Source organism: Sorex araneus, chromosome 3 (genome assembly GCF_027595985.1).
Source record: "Sorex araneus isolate mSorAra2 chromosome 3, mSorAra2.pri, whole genome shotgun sequence".
NCBI classification, from domain to species: Eukaryota; Metazoa; Chordata; class Mammalia; order Eulipotyphla; family Soricidae; genus Sorex; species Sorex araneus.
In genome coordinates, this window is record NC_073304.1 from 133,522,149 (window position 1) to 133,543,465 (window position 21,317).

A 21,317-nucleotide genomic window follows, 5' to 3' on the forward strand; every position below is an offset into this window, starting at 1 on the left:
TTCCTTCCCTCCTTCTTTCCGTTCTTCCTTCCTTCCTTCCCTCCTTCCTTTTCTTTCTCTTTCTTCTCCCTCCTCCTCCTTCCTTCCTTTCCTTCCTTCTCACTTTTGGGGTACACCATAGAGTGTTCAAGGACTACTCCTGGGCCTGTGCTCATGTATCATTCATGGTAGGGGTTGAGGGAGCATATGTATTGCCAAAGATCAAACCCTGATGTGATAGGGAAAATGCCTTATCTGCCATACTATCTCTCCCACCCCAACAATTAATCTTCTAGCCAGTTTCAACATGTTTGTGCTATTCAAGCAGCAAGACTCATCATTTCGTTTGGGCTAAAGCATGTATTACATTCAAAGCAGAATAGAATTACTTGGGCACAGCAGGTTGGCTCTAAAAGAAGCCAATTATGAGCTGGCAAGTTGAGAATGTGAAGTTATTGCCCTATATTCCTGAGCTCATCACCTGTACCATCCATGAAGGAGAATGAAAGAAGAAAAGGGAACAGGAGAGTTATGATACGGTATCAACAATGGTTTCAATAACTCCTAGACATCACAAGGGCTCTTTAGAATCTATTCCACTGAGAAAATGGGGTTGAGCTTTTCTGGATGATGTGCAGGAGCTACCACTAGAGGAAGGTATGATTTACATCCAGGCAGCTCCCTTCAACAAGCTGTCAGTGTCCCACACTCCACATCGTTATTGCTCAAGAACTTGAATAATTCTCCAAGAGGAAGACTGCATTGAATAAATCAGTGTCTTTCTTCTTAACAAAATAAATTATTATACTCCTGTTTGATCTCAGTGTATTAAAGAGCTCCAGTTGACGCATCTTGGTTGGTGTGCCTTTCATGTACCATGTTTGTTTTTATTTCCACTACATCCCATTTCACTTCTCTTGCACTGCATGTTATTTATTGAGCGTTCTTTGCTTTTGAGGGAACTTAGCAATTTATAGCCTTTCCGAGTAACGGGTTCTAATAAAGCACAGTTGCTTTGTAATGGAGGTTGGTGACTATAAATCTGAGCTTCAGATTGACATTTATTGACAGTATTCCCGCTTGATGGCAATAAGCTATTTGGCATGTATCTTGAAGTCTCTTGCTGAAAGGTAAGATATGCTGCCTTTCAGTGACATCCTAATGTTTTTTTCAGAAATAAGCTCTATTATATTCTATAGTTAACCACAGGGAGTAGAGAATATGTTATCCAGAAAAGAAAAAAAACAGCTGGGAGCTTGAAAGGGAGTTTAAAATTGAAAGCAAAGTTTCAATCTCTAAAATAAGGGTGGCCCAGTTAGTCCCTGACATCACAGACCCCAACCAGCACAGAAAAAGCTGGTAAGGGCAAAAGGACAACAGCAAAATATGTATGGTTGGTGGTGGTGCAGAAAACTAATCACCTATTGTTTAAAGAATAATAAAGAGATAATTCTTATTTCCAATTACACTTACACATAGTTCATTTTTTAATTTTTGACAAAGCTCTATGTATATGTAAGGCAAACACCAGGTTTGATTTCATAGTAGAATGATTACTACAATATAATTTGTATGCTTTTCTCCTTGCTTCTTTTGCTTAGTTAAATGCAAATATTTATTATACCAACTTTCCTACTTTTATTTTCACTGTGCTAACTTCTTCCTCATACCAAATGATCTATTCGGACTAATGTGTTACCCTCACACTTAGAGTCACTTTTTTGTCTTTTTTAATTTAGTTCAAGTACCCTGAAATTAATGCCCAAAAAAAGATGCCTCTGAAAATCATTTTTGTCTAAATGACATGACTACAGAGTCACTGATGTTACTAATTCACTTAATATATACAAAATGATAACAATAGAAAACTTAAAAAAAAGGAAACTTTTTAAAAGCTCCAATAAGACCCTTAAAGGGTTTCAGGTCCAGAATACTAAGAAGTTCAGCTTGAACCAACAATCAGAAGACACTAGAAAATAGGACAGGTAGATACAGGTCTTAAAGTTATTTGATTAAAATTTTGCTTGGAATTTTGGGGACACATGAATATTTTTATTTAAAAACACTTCATGTTGAATCACAAGTTATTAAAGACCTTTAGATAAAATGCTCTCAGTTATACAACAGCCCACTTTGAAAACTCTAGAAAATGATGTTAGCAAATATAATCAAATAAATACCAAGTATCATCAGACACTTAAAAAAACTTCAAGCACAGTCATATTTTTGTCTCAACCCCATGGCTGGAGAATCACTTCTCATGGCATGATGCCTGGCATAAAACATTTCAGTAGCAATTCTGTGTTTACACAGATTCCCAGTAACCCAATAAGTAAATCCCAGGCATTTCTGGCCCATCCCCAGAAATTTTTACTCCCACATAAAACAAAGGATTCCGCAAGTCATAACTATAGAAAACTTTAAGACAAACCTCCTAATGTTTGTATGAATTCAATCTTGCCCTTATGCATTCACATTTTACATCCTAAATGTGGGCATGTCCTAAACGTAGACTTAACCCAGAGAGACTTTCATCTGAATAATTTTAAAGAAGCATTACTTTAATACCTCTGATTTTATACAAAATAATAAAAGATTCAAGCACTAGTTTTCCTTTAAAGTTTCCAAGTTAGTGTCCCTAGAAATTCAACATAGTAGCCAGCAGCTGATAGAATGGTGATATTAGACCTGAGAGTCTGTCTTTTTTTTTCTTTTTGGGTCACACCCGGCAATGCACAGGGGCTACTCCTGACTCATGCACTCAGGAATTACTCCTGGTGGTGCTCAGGGGACCACATGGGATGCTGGGAATCGAACCTGGGTCGGCTACATGCAGGCAAATGCCTTACCGGCTGTGCTATCTCTCCAGCCTCGAGATTCTCAGTCTTGGCGGCGCATTTGGATTACCTGAAAACCTTAAAAGTAACTAATTCTTGGAGTTTTTCCGTAGATATTTTGATCTGGTTGTTTTGTGATACACAGTGATTGGTGGAGCTCAGATAAGCTGACTCTCTGAAGACAGTTACGGAAACCAATGGTTGAAACAATGCTTCTCAAATTTTCTTGTGCATATAAAAAATAAGTCAAAGATCATACAGATTCCTCCTTTGATAGCTTTAGTATATGTAGGCCTAGGATTCTATAGTTCTCACAAACTCCTGGTTGGTTCCAGTTCTGCTCTTCCAGGAACAGCCTATCAATCCTTCTTAACAGTTTTATTTGTAAGCTTATACAAAATATAGAATTTGGGATGGAGCCCAAATAATTCAATGGGTATGATGCTTCCCTTGTATGCAGCTGTCTCTGGTTTTATTTCTGATATTCCGTGTGGTCCCCTGAACCCACCAGAAGTGATAGCTAAGTGCAGAGCCAGGAGTAAACCCTGAGAAGAATTGGTCAATTTTCTTGATCCATCAGGGATATTGACATATGTTCAAGTGTGAATCTAAAGATTCTCAAGTGAAGTTCAGTTGTCCCCTGTGTCCAGGAAATCATCTCCTTCATATGCATAGCTTTTCTGTCAGATCCAGGAAAGATGGCCCTTGTCAACTCTTTTTATTATGGCAGTTGTCAAAATTCTCTTTTGGCATATTAGCAACCTGACTGCCACTGAATCTAAATTAGTGCTTCCAAACCTTTTGTGCACATTGGACCTCCAGGCTGCCACTACTGGGATTTCCCTTCCTTTCACCTCCACCATCTCTTATTCCACCCTGTCCCTGGAGTCTGTGATTCCTGACTTTTTATTCATTCTTTCCTTTTTCTTCATTCTCCTATTCACCCCCATATTGCTTTTTTTCTCTTCTCCAACTTAAATTTTAAGGGCCTTGAAATACTCTCATCTACTATTTCCTTTTAAATGTTGAATCATGAGATTCATGGTGACCTAGTCCTTCCTGACAATTATGAGTATATTTCATCACCAGTTCTTCAAGATCCTATCTTCTTAAATTGTGAGTCCCAACTGGTTCTATGTGTTCTCACAAAACTTTTTTCTAAAATGTATCACTGTCATCCTGTTGTTCATCCATTTACTCAAGCGGGCATCAGTAACATCTCCATTCGTCCCAGACCAGAGATTTTAGCAGCCTCCCTTTATTCGTCTTTCTCAAGGACTAGAGGCTCTTTCAGGGTCAGGGGAATGAGACATGTCACTGTTACTGTTTTTGGCATATCGAATATGCCACGGGGAGCTTGCCAGTCTCTGCCGTGTGGGCAGGATACTCTCAGTAGCTTGCCGGACTCTCCAAGAAATATATATATATATATATATATATATATGTGTGTGTGTGTGTGTGTGTGTGTGTGTGTGTGTGTGTATATGTATGTATTTCCCTCTATGATTTCATGGAAAATGGGTAGGGAGTGTCTTATAATGTGTCCAGGAATATGTTCACTCATGCGTGAGGCTCAGCCTGAGCATGTGGAAAGCAGTCTGGGGCATGGCAGCATTTGGGTTGTGGAGGTCAGCTGCCAGGGCTGCGTCCCTTGGGGCAGGAAGGGCTCACATCTGCCCCACCCTGGGGTGCCCCGAGTAGAAACAGCCAGGCGCGCAGTCCAGTGACATGGTTATGAGAGCCTCAATTTATGCTCCCTTCCAGGAGAAGCACCTGTGAGTTCTGGACTGTGGCCGGTGAAATTATCTGGCACTGGCATGAGGTGGCTTATGAGTGTGACCCCTGGGTGGCCATAGACGGGAAGCAGGCAGAGGATCACTGGGCCCAGGTCCTGTTGAGCCCAGAGTCCAAGATCACAAAGGTCCATGTTACCTGGGTTCCTTGGGACTTCGCTCTTGCTTGAGGCTCAGCCCAAGTGTGTGGAAAGTGACCTGAAGCATGGAGGCAGTTGGGTTGTGGAGGTCACCTGCTGTGGCTGGGTTCCTCATCCACTCCCTATGGGGCTCCCTGAGTGGAAACAGCCTCTGGGACAGAGTCCGGTGGCATGGTTATGGGAGCCTCAATTTATGCTAATTTTTTATACTCAGTTTCACACATTTTTCTAAAATGTGTTTTAAGATAAATTTGTTATTTGATTTATTATCAATTAATTTTTAATATATCTGCCTATGTTATATACCTATATACCCAGAGTTATACAAAACTATCTCAAGCAAAGAGAAGTTCTGAATCTTATTTTTAGAAGTTCTGGCCCATAACAGTGGTTTTTAAATCACTGATTCAAACTAACTTTTTTTCTATAGGCATAAAAAGATTATAAACCACCAGTTCATCTGACTCTTGCAATGAATGAAAAGTAAAGGCAGAACATTTTGGCTAGAGATACTTGCCACATGACTTCTTGTAGGAAGCCATATTTCAATCCTGGCTGTTATCTTCAAGTAAGACAGAGCCTGGCACTTCTCAAACAGGGGCCTAATTAAAACTTCTCTAACAAGGTCGCCGTTACTGACCTTACTGACCTTACCATTCCACTAGCCGATACCCGTGCCTGACATGATAGATGAACATGTCACAATCTGTGATTGACTACTGTTTGTATAGGGTCCGGGCACGCATACCACTACCTGCCTCCCAGCAGGCAAGTATAAAATGCTGTAGCTGCCAGTGAATAAAGCTCTCTCTCTCCTTTTCTCCTCCTCCCTCTGTTTCTGCGTCTGTTCATTCGGCTGCGTCCCCTCCTCAGCCCCACAAAGGGTCCTACCTGCTGGACAGGGCAGGGCCCTCACAACTTCTGACTTCTGACTTTAGTTGTAAAGGAATCATATTGGCTGTTAGTTAAGCAACTGTGAAGATTGAAGGTGTAAACAGGGCAAATCCATGCCCTCTTCAAAAAGATACTGGATTAGACAAAGCTGATGGCAATAGGTATAGCATGAAATAGTCTAATAACAAACATATTTTGAACATTGAACCATCCAGTATTTGCTAATACAGATTTAACTTGAGGTACAAGAGAGAAAAGTCGAGAATGGTTCAGATTTATGGCCAGAATACAGAGCTAGTGGATTGCCATCTCCTCAGAGCCATGGTATGATCTAAGAAAGATTGCAAAAACAAGACTGAAGAGGAACCTCACCTACACAGTTTTGGACATTCCAAGACTGAGTGCTGATGAGCGTGACCCAATGCAGAGAGGAGGCTTGGCCCAGAAGCGTGTCCAGAAACCGACTTTAAGGAAATGGGGAAGGTGGGAAGAGTAGAGGCAGGTGTTCAAACACAGGTGCAGGTAAGTGGTTCCAGTGTGCGAAAATTAGACCATCTGCCCATTTCTTACTGAAACGGGGAGATTATTAGCAGAAAGTCAGGAAACCAAACAAGTGTTGGAGGTTTCTCAAAAATGAAGAAAGTTATTTCTATTTCCAAGTACTTCTGTTGCTTGTCTCTCTCTCTCCCTAACTCAGAGATCAAAACCTTCTCACTATTTCCCAAGAAAATCTCACACATATGGACCTCAGGGACTTTCAATCTGCTTTTATCTTTTCCTGAAATGCTCCTCCTCCAGATACTGGTACCACTGTCTCCCTCATTTCCTAACTTACAAAGAACCAATAGTGTAAAATGCAGAACTCTTTGGCCAGTGAAATCTCCAGTCTCTCCAGCCAGGCTTGTACCTAGCCACTTATAATGAGAAAATTCACCCTCACAAGAGAAATATATTTCTGCACTTGCATATACTAGAGAAGTATGATGACTCAAAAATAAAATTTTAGAATTATTTTAAAAATATAAAATATAAACCTTTTGGGGTTGGAGAGATAGTGCAGTGCTGGCCTTGCATTCAGCTGATCTGGGTTCAATCCTTGACATACCATATAGTTCCCTGAGCACCGATCCAAGTGTAAGCACAGTTGGATGTGGCACAAAAACAAAACAAAAAATGCAATTGGCTTAAAAATATATATATATATATATGTGTATATATATATACATATATATGATAGTAAAATCAGATCACTGCCTTCCCACAGTAAGTACTCAGATAGGTCAACTTGTATTTGCATATGAATAGCATGTATGCATATTAAATACAGGTTCATAATGTCTGGTGTATTACTAAAATGTTAGCCAAATCACTTTCTGTTTTTTTTTTTAATGATAAAGAATACTGTGCTTCCTTTAGACAGAAAGCAAGGATGGCAAGTATGATAGCACACAGAGTTTATAGATTTTGATAAAGTAGAACTTTGCTAGTGCACACTTATGAGTATTAAGTCAGTGTGTGAAACGCAGCATATTAAGGCAAACCCTAATGAAGAATTCTTTCTCAATCTCCTTTCCTTTTTATTATGGTACTGAACAAAAGCAATCTTGTTTCTCTTTATTCCAATATATAAACTATGCATATGTTCATTTCCATTTACTCAGTCTTTCCCTTAACAGAAAAAGGATCATATTAATAGTACATATTGCTGTGTGACTTAATTTTATTCTACCTAATTATATGCCATCACATGTAAAACTCTGGATTACCTCATTCCTTTTTACAATTGCATGATTCATATCAGTAGATGATTACTTACATTCCAGTTTTCTGTTTTTGCAAATAATTCTTCAGTGAACAGCATATGCATTGATTCAAGGATAATTCTTAGAAGTGACATTCTGAGTCCAAGGAATGCACATTTTAACTTCTGAGGGACTGGCAAATTGCCTTCCAAAGAAACTTGTCCAGCTAGATTCCTGTCAGCAGTGCTGGGAATGCTTCTCCCTGGCAGTAATTGTTGCATTGGTATTAACATATTTCTTGATGTTTGCCAATCTGATAGGTGAATATGCTTTGTTCTTGTCTTAATTTGCATTTCCTGATTAGAAGTGAGACTGAACTACTTTTCACTTGATTATCAATTATTTATACTTATTCTTCTAAACTATTCATATGCTGGATAATTTTATTAAATTGTTTTTTTCTTACTGAGAGTTCTTTCCATATATCCTTGAAGCAAGAATTTATCTACTAAGCATTTTACAAGTATTTTTCCAATACTTTTCTTGACTTTCAACTTTCTCCATTTTGCATTTATCATATATGCATTTAAAATATTTTAGAAATTGTAAAACATTCCTATTATGTTGTTATAATTACCTTTTTTAAAAGGAGAGCTAATCATATGAGAAGACTTTTTGATCAAAAAGTTAATCTTACATTTTTTCTGGCTTTATTATTTAGGCTTGATGATGGATTTTATTTAAAATTCCAACTAGATTTTATTTCTATGTATGAAGTACAGAATTTTTAAAAGCTTTTTAACTGTCTCAATATCATTGTTTATGTTGTTTGTCTCAGTACTTGAAATATTAATCTATATGTCTTTTATGTAAATCTATATGTATTTAGATGTTGCTTTTTTTAAGTATTTTTTGTTAACCTTAGAATTAACTTGCCAGTGTTATTTTTTTAAATAGGCTGTTACAATTTTAGATATTAATATGCCGACTCTATAGGTATAGCTTAACTTTAGATATTTGACAGTTTAATGCTCCTTACCCTTCTCACTCAAAAACAGAATGAGTATATAAACTGAGATATTTCTTAAGACATTTAATAAATTTTATAAGTTTCTTTACTCTAAAATCTTGTCATTTACTCTTATGATTGTTATTTATATATAATTTTTATGGTGATGCTATTAAAACTACCTTTACCCTCTACTCCATATTTGAATATTTTAATAGCATATAGAAAATGTAGTAATAATTTTTTATTTTATTTTATTTTTTATTTTTATTTTATTTATTTATTTATTTTGCTTTTGCTGTCATGCATGGCGATGCACAGGAGTCACTCCTGGCTCTGCACTCAGGAATTACCCCTGGCGGTGCTTGGGACCATATGGGATGTTGGGGATCGAACCTGGGTCGGCCACATGCAAGGCAAACGCCCTACCCGCTGTGCTATTGCTCCAGCCCCCAATTTTTTGTTTTAAATGATAACATCTAAATGAAATCCTCTCTTTAGGTCTCAATTTCAGGTAGAGTTGTACTGAATTTTCTTATTGTTTTCCTTATGTGCCATGAAAAATTATATTTTGTCTTTTAGATCTATATGAATACCTTATTAGTTATGTTAATTGTATAGATGTAGTTAATTTTTGTCTTTCAATTTTTGAGATATCTGTGTTAATACTTTCCACTGTGGATTTTTAAAAATATATTTCAATATAACTCTCAAATATATAAGAATTCATGGCTCTGACAGCTCTTGGAGTTTCCCTTTTATCATTAAGAATTACCTTGTGCGCTATGTGTAGAAGCATTCCTCAATATTCATTTCTTTATGTCTCTTATAAGCAGCATGTATATTCTGTAGATTTGTTTAGGGAAGGGTTCTTAGTTTTTTTGAGAAATGTTCAGGTGATCTTCCAAAAAGGCTAGCCTGTCAACATTCCACCAGCAGTGAAGATCCCGTTTTAGCCCACATCCTCACCAGCACTAGTTGTTGATCTTTTTGATGAGTGCCGGTCTCTGTGGTGTGAGGTGATATCTCATTGTTTTGGTTTTGCATTCTCCTGATCAGTATTGATATAGAGCATTTTTATGTATCTTTTGGCCATTTATATTTTTTCTTTGAGCAAGTTTTATTAATCTCTTCTCAATTATCAATCAATTTTTATAAAATTGGATATTTTTTCTTGCATAGTTTACCAGTGCTTTTTATGCAAATACTTTTTTTTTTTGCTTTTTGGGTCACACCTGGCAGTGCACAGGGGTTACTCCTGGCTCTGCACTCAGGAATTACCTCTGGTGGTGCTCAGGGGACCATATAGGATGCTGAGAATCGAACCCGGGTTGGCCGCATGCAAGGTAAACGCCCTACCCGCTGTGCTATTGCTCCAGCCCCTGCAAATACATTTTTAAATATGAAATATTCTGTATTTTTATAGTAATTACTCACTTGAACCACATGAAATTGTTGTTTTTATATGCCAAAGCTGTCAAACTTTGGCAATTCCATGCGGTTAATTCTATCTTGTGTTTAAACATATTCCTGATATTTTTATATCTTAAATTCATTTTCCATTATTTATTTTAATATTTTTCCATCTTAAAATACTTTTACTTTTTCTCTTCCTGTTTTTGGCTTTAGGGGCATGCCTGGCAGTGTTCAGGGCTTTTTCTTGGCTCTGTGTTCAGGGATTACTCCAGGTGGGTTCAGGGAAAACATGTGCAGTGCCAGGGATTGAACCCAGGTCAGTTGCATGCAAGGCGAGTAAGTACCTTTCTCTCTGTACTATCTCTCCCACACCCAAGTCTTTTTTCTGTAATAATTTTCGTACGTTTGATTGAGGTCTCTTTGTTTTACATTTTTCCTGCCAATGTTAAGAAATCTATTTATTAATCTCTGTATTGTTTTTAATGGTTTTCTTTGAATATTTAATACACATATATTAATTTGTTTTTGATACAGTTTTTCAGTAGGTGCTTCTAAGAAGACAATAAAAATATACTTATGTTTTCATACCTTAAATTTGTAGCTCTGTAGCACTATCATCCCGTTGTTCATCGATTTGCTCAAGCGGGCACCAGTAATGTCTCCATTGTGAAACTTCTTGTTACTGCTTTTGGCATATCTAATATACCACAGGTAGCTTGCCAGGTTCTGCCATGCATTTTAAATTTAAATTTTATTTATTTTAAAATTTGTTATAGTTAAGTTAAAGTGTTTACAAGGGATTCCTTTATTTAGGTCATGTATATATTCTCCAGGTGGGTAGTTTGTCATTAATCTTTATTTTCTCTTTATCAGAGATATGTTATTACAGAATTACATAATTATTACAGAAAGGTTTACTAGAGCAAAACTCATGATTTCTTGCACACACTGTAAGGGCTATTTTTGTGTGAGTACAGGATAAAATGACTTGTATGAAAACAGGATAAAACTCTGAAACAATTTAATTCTTATTCTCCTATGATTCAGAGAATATTATTCTCTCTGCTCTGAACATTTTGAGGTTTTTCTCTTATCCCTGGAGATTTGAAATTTTACCAGTATGTTTCTTGATATGAATTTTTGTTCACTCCCTCTACCCAGTGGTTTATATGCCATTTACATCTTAAGATTCAACCTTTTAAAAAATTGTTTTTGAGCCATACCTGGTGATGCTCAGGGCTGACTCCTGGCAGTATTCTGGGCACCATATGGGATGCTGCAGAACAAACCCATTTGGCCTCATGAAAGGCAAGCCCCCTTTCAGCTGTACTCTCTCTCTAGCTCTGATTCAAACTTTTCTTAACTCTGAAATTTCTTCCTTCTCTATTCTAAATTATTTTGAAATATTTTCCTGATATAAGTTATGCTTGTTAAGCTTGGTATTTCTTACTGCTCTAGATTTTCTCTTCCTTGTTCTCTATCTCTCCACCTTCTTCCTATTCCTCTTTGTTTAGTCTTAAAACACCTACTAGAGAAATTTTTGATGTTCTGAATGTCCTAAATAACTCTTGACTTTTCCATTCTATTTTCTTTTCTCTCCCTTTTTATTATGTTCTAAAAAAATAACTTACTATTATAGCTTATTCCTGTTCTACAGTGTTTTTCTAAACATGTTATAACTATTCTAAATTATTTTAAAATATTTTTCTAAGATGACAGTTATGCTTGTTAAGCATGACATTTCTAATTGCTCTAGATTTCTTCAAATGGTGCTGGGATTTTATTTCATGTTCACTTCTAGACACAAAATGAGCTTGTCTTATGCCTATTTCCTATAGATTCACCTATCTCTATTTCTTCATATAAGTACATAATTCTATATGCTTTAAATGGACGTGTGAAGTAAAATCAGATAAAGGGCCTTCTCTGCAATTTTGTAGTATTTTTCACAATGGCCATTGATCTTCCTGGTAAAGATCTGGCTCTAGAGCATAAGTTACTGCAAGAAGTATTGATATTAGAATGAAATTAACTCTTAGTTTTTCCACTCAATTTCTGATTTTCTATTGAGTTGTCTATAACAATTAGAAATACTTAGACCATTTGAAAAAAAATGGTAAAGTCCTAAACAGGCTTAACAGTGGAAAAAAATAAAGACCTCATGTAGTAGAAGAAATAAGGCCATCTTTGTGGTTGCATTTTCAATTTGTCTCATTGCTCTAATTTTATCCCAAAATGATGTATTGTGTTCTCATGCCCTACGGCTCACTCTCACATCAATCCATTTGTATCATGATGAAAACTAAAGATAGAGGATAGGCTTAAAGACAAGTCAAATCCAGAGCTGCATGAAGCTATGTCCTATTGTAATGCTCCTGTTTTTGCAATAGCTAGTCCAGTTTCATTTTCTGACATAGTTAACATGCTGTGGGAGGCTGATACTTGAGGGCATTGACCTCTGGGTGGTGTTGACTGGTCCTAAGGAAACCTCACTGGTGTGCAAAGGAATGGGGTGGGGTGAAAATACACCCATGCAGAGGAGGAAAGCCTCGCAGGTGCAGAGGAAGAGGAGAACAATGCATCTCCACTCCCCCCAAAGCAACACAGTTCTGCCCTGGACAAAATCTTGTTTTCTAGAACACTACTACAATTTACTTATCTCTCATGAATATAGACTGTTGAGATAATGTTTCAGATCTGACTTCGATAACTCACAAAGGAGTTCTATGCTTCTGACCCATCCTGCTGACAAATAAGTTTTAAGAACATAATTTATTTTTTAAATACTATCAAATGTGAAAGAGATTTTTCAGCAAAAATCTCTGAACCGACAGAAGAGTTTGAAAACCCTGTATCTTGACCTAAGGACACTTATCTCAATAAAGAGTTAGATGCCTATTTCCTCATAGGTAGAAATTCTGGATCTCTGAAACAGAAGCCAGAAAGGCTGGGCAGAAAGGAGTATTGTCCCACCTTCCCTCAAGGGAATATGATGACACATCTTTATGTGGCATCAATGGCAGGAAGCCCTAGGTTGTTTTCTCAATTCAGTGCCAAATTCCTTATGATGGTGAACACTCCTTCATAGTCTGGTCATCTATTAACATTAATTTTCCATGTTGTGATTATGGTTTTTTGTCATCATGGGTATTTAGAAGAAATACTGGGATAAGGCTCTGCCGTGGCATATTTGATATGACAAAAACAGTAACAATGATGTGTCTCATTCCCCTAACCCTGAAAGAGCCTCCAATGCAGCACCATTGGGAAGGACAAGTAAAGAGAGACTGCTAAAATCTCAGGGCTAGGATGAATGGAGACATTTCTGGTGCCTGCTCGAGCAAATCGATGAACAACAAGATGACAGTGATATAGTGATACTGGGCTAAGTGAGGCAGCTGCCAGCCTGAGATAATTCTGATGATAATGCTGGGAGAATGAAGCCAGGGACTGACTGAGTTCAAGTTACTCACCTTGTTGACATTGATTTTTCCTTTCTTATGAAATGGGTATTTGATACTTATTTGAATTTTTTTTTGTGTATATGTGTGTGTTTGTGTTTGCTTCTATATAAACTTAGCTGGTTTAATTTTGTAGTCATTCCATTTGGGTTTTTTCTACCTAAACCCAAATATTTTCCTAAATCAACCATTAATTTCTCTCTGAAGCTCACTGATAATTTTACTTTAAAGATTTCTCATAAAATACAAATCTCTAATTTTATTGATTTAAAAAATGCTACTTACAGACCACCTATTTCTCTTTTTTCACTTAATAGAATGAGGTTCACATGGACCATTTCAAATAATATACTTTTTTTAATTATATGGGATACAACTTTGGGGAATATAATCTTCCTTTAGTAAATAATCTAAAAAGGTTAGTAAACAAAGAAGAAATAGTTTGGGAAAGTTTGTTGTAGAATTCCACAATCCTTTTTTTACTCATAAAATAAGTTCATTTTTCTAATATATAATATCAGCTTACATCTGATTTTCATAGTCTTATAAGTTTATGTCACAATAAAGCTTATTTCAAGATATTTGACTAGTTGAGCAAAAATACACTTGGAAAAAATTTCAACTTGCAAGTATAACCAGTAGAATTTCCCAGTTATCCCTCAAGTTCATGTGCAAGGATATGCCCCTATTTGTAACTATAGATATCATTAGTATTCTTCTATCCCCCCCCAATTATGTAATTTTAAAAAAACACAAACGGTAAAGTAACATAAAAAGACTGTGACTCAGATGGCAACACCTGGTTTTGAAAATTTGAAGCTTTTATAAATTTTCTTCAAATTGGACTAGCACAGAAGAGTGGATCAAACTTAGACATAAAATGTCTTCGACAAAACCATTCTACAAGCTCATTGTTCTTCTGTGTTCTCTGAGGAGAGGATGGGAAGAACCGTAAGAACTCTTGCTCCTAACCACTCTGTGTCTTCAGGATAATGTCTGAGAGTCTCATTTGGATCCATAAGCCCCCACTGTCTGTGCTCATGTGGCATTGCAGCCTCACCCCCCCCACACACTCTGGGGAAAGGGGTTGCAATTAGAGAGATAACAAGGTAGCCAGACCAGCAAGGAGCACAGCTTTGACTGGTGGCTGGTGGAAGTTCCTAGAAGTGAGTGATGAGAATTGTACTACATCTTACTCCTGGTCTGTTTGCTTCGGGCCCACACACGGCAGTGCTCCTGGGATGTTTCCAGCTCTATGTTCAGGAATTGTTCCATGCAGCACTCAAGACACCATGTCTGTGCCAGTAGAAGGGATCAAGCTGCAGCCCTGCTGCTGATAAAGTACCTTAATCCTTATACTACCTCTCTATTCCAGCATTGTACTCATTCATTCTTCTCAGTACATTCTCAGCGTTCACGCTGAAGCATTCTTCCTATAGCAATCTCTTCCTACCTTCAGTACCTGTTTCCAAGTCCCCTCCTACATAAAGCGTGAAGAGACTTTCTCTCTGACACTAATCTTCTAATGCCCAGAGCACTTGGCTTCAGCCAAGGTCTTGCATTTTTCTGCATTGTATTAGCTATTCTGGGTTAGATGACAACATTAGATATGCCTTACCTTGAGTCTTACTGGAGTTATAAACCCCTCAGGCACAAATTATGAATTACGTTTTGCACCACAAAACAGTGCCACTGCTTCAACTGCAAGAGAAGTTTGGCATCTCCACTAGCTGTCAACTCGATTTCTAGGCCTTGGGCAATATATCAGTGAGTACCTGCCAACAGTTTTGTAAAAAAATCCTACCATTCAAGTATATCTGCTTTTCTAAAAACAGAATAAGTGGAAATATTCATGTTCATAAAACTTAGACCAAGTTATCAGCCATTATTTTTCCAATTAAGCTGCCTTAAACATAAATACCTACTGTTACCCTTGAGATGTGATTCTGTATGTAAGATGAAATTCTGTGTGTCTCTCCAGTCATTTCTGGTTTGAATGATACTACCATTTTGTTATTTACATTTATTTGCCGCTTTTACAAAACTTAACTGCACTGAAACATAACTTCTTTGGTGATGAAAACCAAAAAATTTTTGGAAACTCAATCACCTAGACTAAGAAAAACTCATTTGGAAAGTACTTCTAGAGTAAATTTATGGTTGATTTGTTTTAGATATCTTTAAAGCCTTTAATTATAAAATAAATGTTAAGAACCATTCCAGGAGGGGCCTGGAAGGATAAAAGAGCAGATAAGAGACTTCCCTTACATGCAGCCAACCTGGGTTCAAACCCCGTTTATATGTCCAGAACATGCCGGGAGTCATCCCTGAGCTGAGCCAGGACTAAGCCCTGAGGACCACAAATAAAACAGAAAAACTGACATGGAAGATTATAATATAGGAGTAAAGGTGTATATAAGACGTGTTCAATTCCAGTTCTAACCCTGGCTCTACCTGCTGGAGCCCAGAGGTCCCTATGCTCCACTGGGGAAGCCCTGGTGGTCCCTGAAGCAGAAATGCTATGGCACTGCCATGTCTCACATCTTCACTTTGAATCTCTGGTCAATGGGAGTGGTCCCCAGATTCACTGCCCACCACTTAGAAAGTCCACACTCCTCTCCTCCCTCCAGTTTTTAAATAGCAGCAAGGAACCAAAGTTAAATTTCTGTCTCCATCCTAACAGAATTTTGTGCCACTCTATCAAAACTTTGAGAATTTTTATAAACGGAACCTTTACATGAGAATCAGAGACAACTGGAACCGACCCATCTGCAGTGCTCCAGGGCCATGTTTCGACGTGATGGAGAGAGTGTCAGATGATTACAACTGGACATTTAGGTGAGGCAATCACCTGGAGGGTTTGGGTTGAAAGGAAATTTATTTTTAAATTTTAATTGCTTAACTCCAGTCCAGCTCAATTCCACTGCTTCATAAATATTCTCAGCAAGACACCAACCTGTGAAAAATTTCAGGTACCCAATCCCAATGTCCAATGTCCAATGCCCAATACCCAATGTATCTGGGGTGACAGAGCGATAGCACAGCAGGTAGGACGTCTGCCTTGCACGTGGCTGACCTGGGTTAGATTCCTCCGTCCCTCTCGGAGAGCCCAGCAAGCTACCAAGACTATCTCGCCTGCATGGCAGAGTCTGGCAAGCTACCGTGGCATATTCGATATGCCAAAAACAGTAACAGCAGGTCTCACAATGGAGACGTTACTGGTGCCTGCTCAAGCAAATCGATGAACAATGGGACAACCATGCTACAGTGCTACAATTGTTTAACTAAACAACATTTATTTTACATAACAGAGTTTCAGGCATGCAATGTCCCAACACCAGTCCCTCAACCAGTATCAACTTAGCTCCACCAATGTCCCCCAGGTCCCTCCCCTCCCAACAGCCTTCCTTCCTCCTTAACAGGAACATTTTAAAATTTGGTTGTTGTCATTTGGATCTCCTGCTTGAAGTGTTGTTGGCTCTGGGGTATAGATATATGCATGTACCTCTATCCCATCCAGGTGTCCGAGGCCTCTGGCTACTCCCCTGTTATCTCCCACCCTCCCTTTCTTATTCCCCCAGACCCCAAATCTTTATCAAGAAATACTACTAGCTGGGCCACAACTTTTATCTATATTTTAAGAACTGTGGAAGTAGCCAGTCTTCCATTACTTAGTCCTTTATAAGTTCACATATTATCAGTTGGGAAAATAACAGTAATTTAGATACCATGAGTAGTTTGTTTATATCACAATTATCTGAGACTTTTCGAGCCCCAGTCAGAAATTGCCCACATCAGCTTATTGACAAATTATACCCTTTAAGGTTTTGCTAAAGTAGATAGTCATGAGCATGGCTCTTCTCAGTGAGAAAGTTCTTGCTACAATTTAAAGTGGAGCGCAAACATTATGGCAACAATTGCCCATGGAAAATCACAACTAAGTACTATTCCATGGCTCAGGATACCTTTTCCAGTGTTCTTGCCAGCTTCAACATGGTTATGGAATGTGATTACTTTCTTCTAAAAACAAACCACTGTGTGGCAAAACAATGAAAATCTTAAAGAAAATAAATCATATGATCTGAACCCATGCTGCCTTTGGAAAAGAAGTTTATTTGGGATTCAAAGATGATACTAAGTTAGAAAAGTCCTTTGTGCTTATCTGTACTCCTCTCTGCAGATTTACAGGAAGAACCATCAAAGATGTCATCAACATGGGCTCATATAACTTCCTTGGTCTGGGAGCCACATATGACGAGTCTATGAGAACAGTGAAGGATGTGTTAGAGAAATATGGTGCAGGTGTGGGAAGCACCAGACAAGAAATAGGTATGTCTATTCACTCTTTGGGAATTACATTTTCAAATTAGTTCAAATTCAATTTCCTTCTGACTACTTCTCAAACTTGAATCATAGCTATACTATATATAAAGTGCTGTTATAAAATTGAAAAAAATGGTATATGAAAGGCTATTTAGGAATTTCAAACATCACACTGTTGCCAAAGTATTTTATTAATTGCAGAGTTATGTTCTCCAGAGTAAAAATCGATCTTTCTTGACCACATTGTCTAAAATAGCATCTATTGTCCCCCTTCCATCTGTTCCTCTTTTGGGTCCCTTTTCCCAGTTTAAAAATAAAAAAGATTTATTGATATGTACTTGATATGCAAAAATGTATCTGTTCAATTTATGTAATTTTATGGGTATGACCATATATATACATCAACAAAACTATCACTATCACCTTAGTAAGTTTTTAATGTTCTCTTTATATGGTAAAACATTTAGCATGAGTTCTACTGTCTTAAAAAATGTGAATGTATAATCCATAATCATTAACTGTGTATACTTAACTGTTTCAGCATATCTTTGGAACTGAAACTTGATATCTATTGAAAAGCAGTATATATTTGGATTTATTAATGCTTCTCAGTTTTCCTAATGCCAATCACTTAGTGTCTACAGCGATCTTGCTTTTGGATTTGCATATTTACCATTTCTGCTACTAAATAATAAGTTTTGTGAAAGGATGAATTGTCTATATTAACTATTGTGATGAATTAATTAAGATGAATGTATGGTCAATGTAGATCATATTGCCTATTTTTATTTTAGCATTACTCTCTTGTTCAGAAAAGTAAAATTTGTGAGATGGGAATTACTCTTATTCTTATCCTGGGGGAAAAGATGCAAGGTCACACTCTAGGACAGTGTTTTGAAATTTCTAGCACAGTATTTTCTTATGTATCGTCACATTTATCACACACAAAGTGTCTTGTGCTGTAGTAGCCAGCATACATATAGATGTTCCGGTCTACATATTAAGAATTAAAGTGACCAAGTAATATGCCCTCAGTAGAAAATTAAGGATCCTAATCCCTAACCTAGCTCAGATTTCCCAATAGAGTACTTTCCTAAACAGGATAAGATGTGCAAGGTCAATTTTAGGTCAGTTTCAGATATGTAAAAATAAGGTAGAAATGACAGGTATAGTGCTTGTCTTTCACATGGCTAACCTGGGTTTGAATCCTGACATCTCATATGGTCCCCCAAGTCCTGCCAGGAGTGATCCTTGAACATACCACGAGTAAGGCCTAAGCACCTCTTGCTACAAAGAAATTTAACATTTATGGAAAGTGATTCACACCATCCTCTTAGATACTGGGTTAGCATAAGGGTTTTAAAATTCTAAAGAACTATTCATGCCTGAGCAACAAATCACCGTTAAAATTAAATAAAATAACCCATTTATTCATGTGCTCAGTAATGCTTAGCTACAGCTCCAGAGTTAGTAAGTAGTTGTCCAGGTTTTCTAAAAATGAAATCCTATTAGTCTTCATTTTAAATCTTGAATGCCAGAGATATTAGCAGGGTATGGAACAAAAGTTCTATTTAAAAGAAATATATTTCCCATGATGCCATATCTAGAGATAAGACATACTAAAGAAGAGTCTAGTCACAAGAGCACTGAAGTTAAAACCATTGGGAATGTAGCCATTTCTGATTATGATACGCAACACAAGACTGTTAATGCTGACATCAAGATGGAAAACATTCCTAGAGATGCTAAACCCCTAGCTCAGTGAGACAGCGAATTTGTCCATCATAACTTGCATTAGAGGATGGAAGGCGCTTAACACAGACAAACAATGGAATTCATACGAAATATGGGTCCCCAGACCTCCAAACTCAACAGACCATAAGAAACTGGGCAGCGATGAAGATTCCAATTTGGACTGCTGACAGTAACTTCTTTATCCCTCTACTCATGCTTCTGAATGTCTAGGTTTTTAATATTTACCTGCTTCACTTAGCTCTACAACTCAAACTCTAGGAGGAAACAGAAAAGTGGAAACCTCTCCCCAACTAATATTAAGCAAATAAGAATATAAATAATAAGAATCCATATAGTTAAAAATAAATAAAATTTGAAAGTGTTCTGTAACCTAAGTATTAAATTTAAGAAATCAAAAAATAGTAGCAAGACCTTTTCATCTATTTCAAAGATGTAAGCAACTATGGAATATTGATATTTTATAGTACTAAGAAAATGTTTAAAGTATTAATGGAATAGCAGCATAAACATGGGAGTAGAGAGGCTTAACAATATTTAGTAAAAAATTAGTTTATTTTTAAGAACCAAAAGCTATAAATTTAGGACTATTTTATCACCTTAAAACTAACTTTCTGAGTAGGTAAAGAGAAACAAATATGATAACCTCTCAGTACCTGTATTGCAAACCATAATGCCCAAAAGGTATGAGAGAGAGGGAGAGAGAGAGAGAGAGAGAGAGAGAGAGAGAGAGAGAGAGAGAGAGAAGAAGAAATGTGCCTGCCATAGAGGAGAATGGTGAAAAGGGGTTGCAAGCCAGAGGGTGGTGGCTGAAGGGAAAGTGGGGACATTGGTGGTAGAAAATGTACATTGGTGGAGGGATGTGTGGTAGAACATTGTATAATGAAACCCAATCATAAATCAGCTTTGTAATGGTGTATCTCGTGGTGATTCAATAAAAGGAATTTAATTTTAAAAATTAAAAAGAACTTTTTTGAATGGGGCCAAGGAGATAGTCCAGAGGATAGGGATAGAGCACTTGCCTCGCATGCAGCTGACCTGGGTTTGCGTTCCATCCTTGGTACCATGTATGGTCCCCTGAACCCTGCCAGGATTGATCCCTGAGCTCAGAGCCAGGAGTAAGCCCTGAGCATCACTGGGTATGAGAAGGAAGGAAGGAAGGAAGGAAGGAAGGAAGGAAGGAAGGAAGGAAGGAAGGAAGGAAGGAAGGAAGGAAGGAAGGAAGGAAGGAAGGAAGGAAGGAAGGAAGGAAGAGAAAGAAAGAAAGAAAGAAAGAAAGAAAGAAAGAAAGAAAGAAAGAAAGAAAGAAAGAAAGAAAGAAAGAAAGAAAGAAAGAAAGAAAGAAAGAAAGAAAGAAAGAAAGAAAAGAAAAAAGTTTCCTGGCATTTTAAAATATAGTTTCTAAAAATAATTCATTTTAAAAAGAAAGAAGTCAGATTTGGCCAAAAACTTAAACTCAGCTATGTTCTATAATCAAAAACAAATATAACTAAATTAATGTTGTATAAAAAGCTAAAAATATAAAATAGTTATGAGTCAGATATCTGGTTTTCATCTCCCTCATACAACCACAACTAGAATAACCTCAATGCTGGAGGAGTAGCATTGTTGATTCAATGGAACAAGTAGCAAGGAAGACCAGGATGTACTTGCACCAACTCTGCCCCTTGAACTGTGAAAACTTGGTCCCAATTTAAGTAGATGATACATCTCTAGAAGATATATATATGCATAAATATATAGAGAGAATTATAAATGTCATTTTTAAATGTGGTCTGAATAGGGATAGGGAGAAAATACGGGTATAATAGTCTTTGCCTTGCATGTGACTGATCTTTTTGATCCCCTAAACCACATATAGTCCTTGGAGTATCACCAAGAGTGATTCCTAAGCCCATAGCCAGGGGCAAGCCTGCTCACCATCAGGTACGGTTCAAAAGCAAACAAATGGAATATGCTCTGACTGCTGCT

At 37.3% G+C, this 21,317-nt stretch overlaps 1 protein-coding gene across 1 annotated transcript in view; it reads left to right on the top strand.

The window, feature by feature from the left end:
* The window catches only part of SPTLC3 (serine palmitoyltransferase long chain base subunit 3), a 170,735-nt gene that overhangs the window by 43,655 nt on the left and 105,763 nt on the right, over positions 1 to 21,317 (top strand). The window contains exons 3-4 of the mRNA XM_055133468.1: positions 15,955 to 16,109; positions 17,452 to 17,600. Coding sequence (XP_054989443.1) covers positions 15,955 to 16,109; positions 17,452 to 17,600 — 304 coding nt within the window. The remainder of the gene's footprint in view (positions 1 to 15,954; positions 16,110 to 17,451; positions 17,601 to 21,317) is intronic.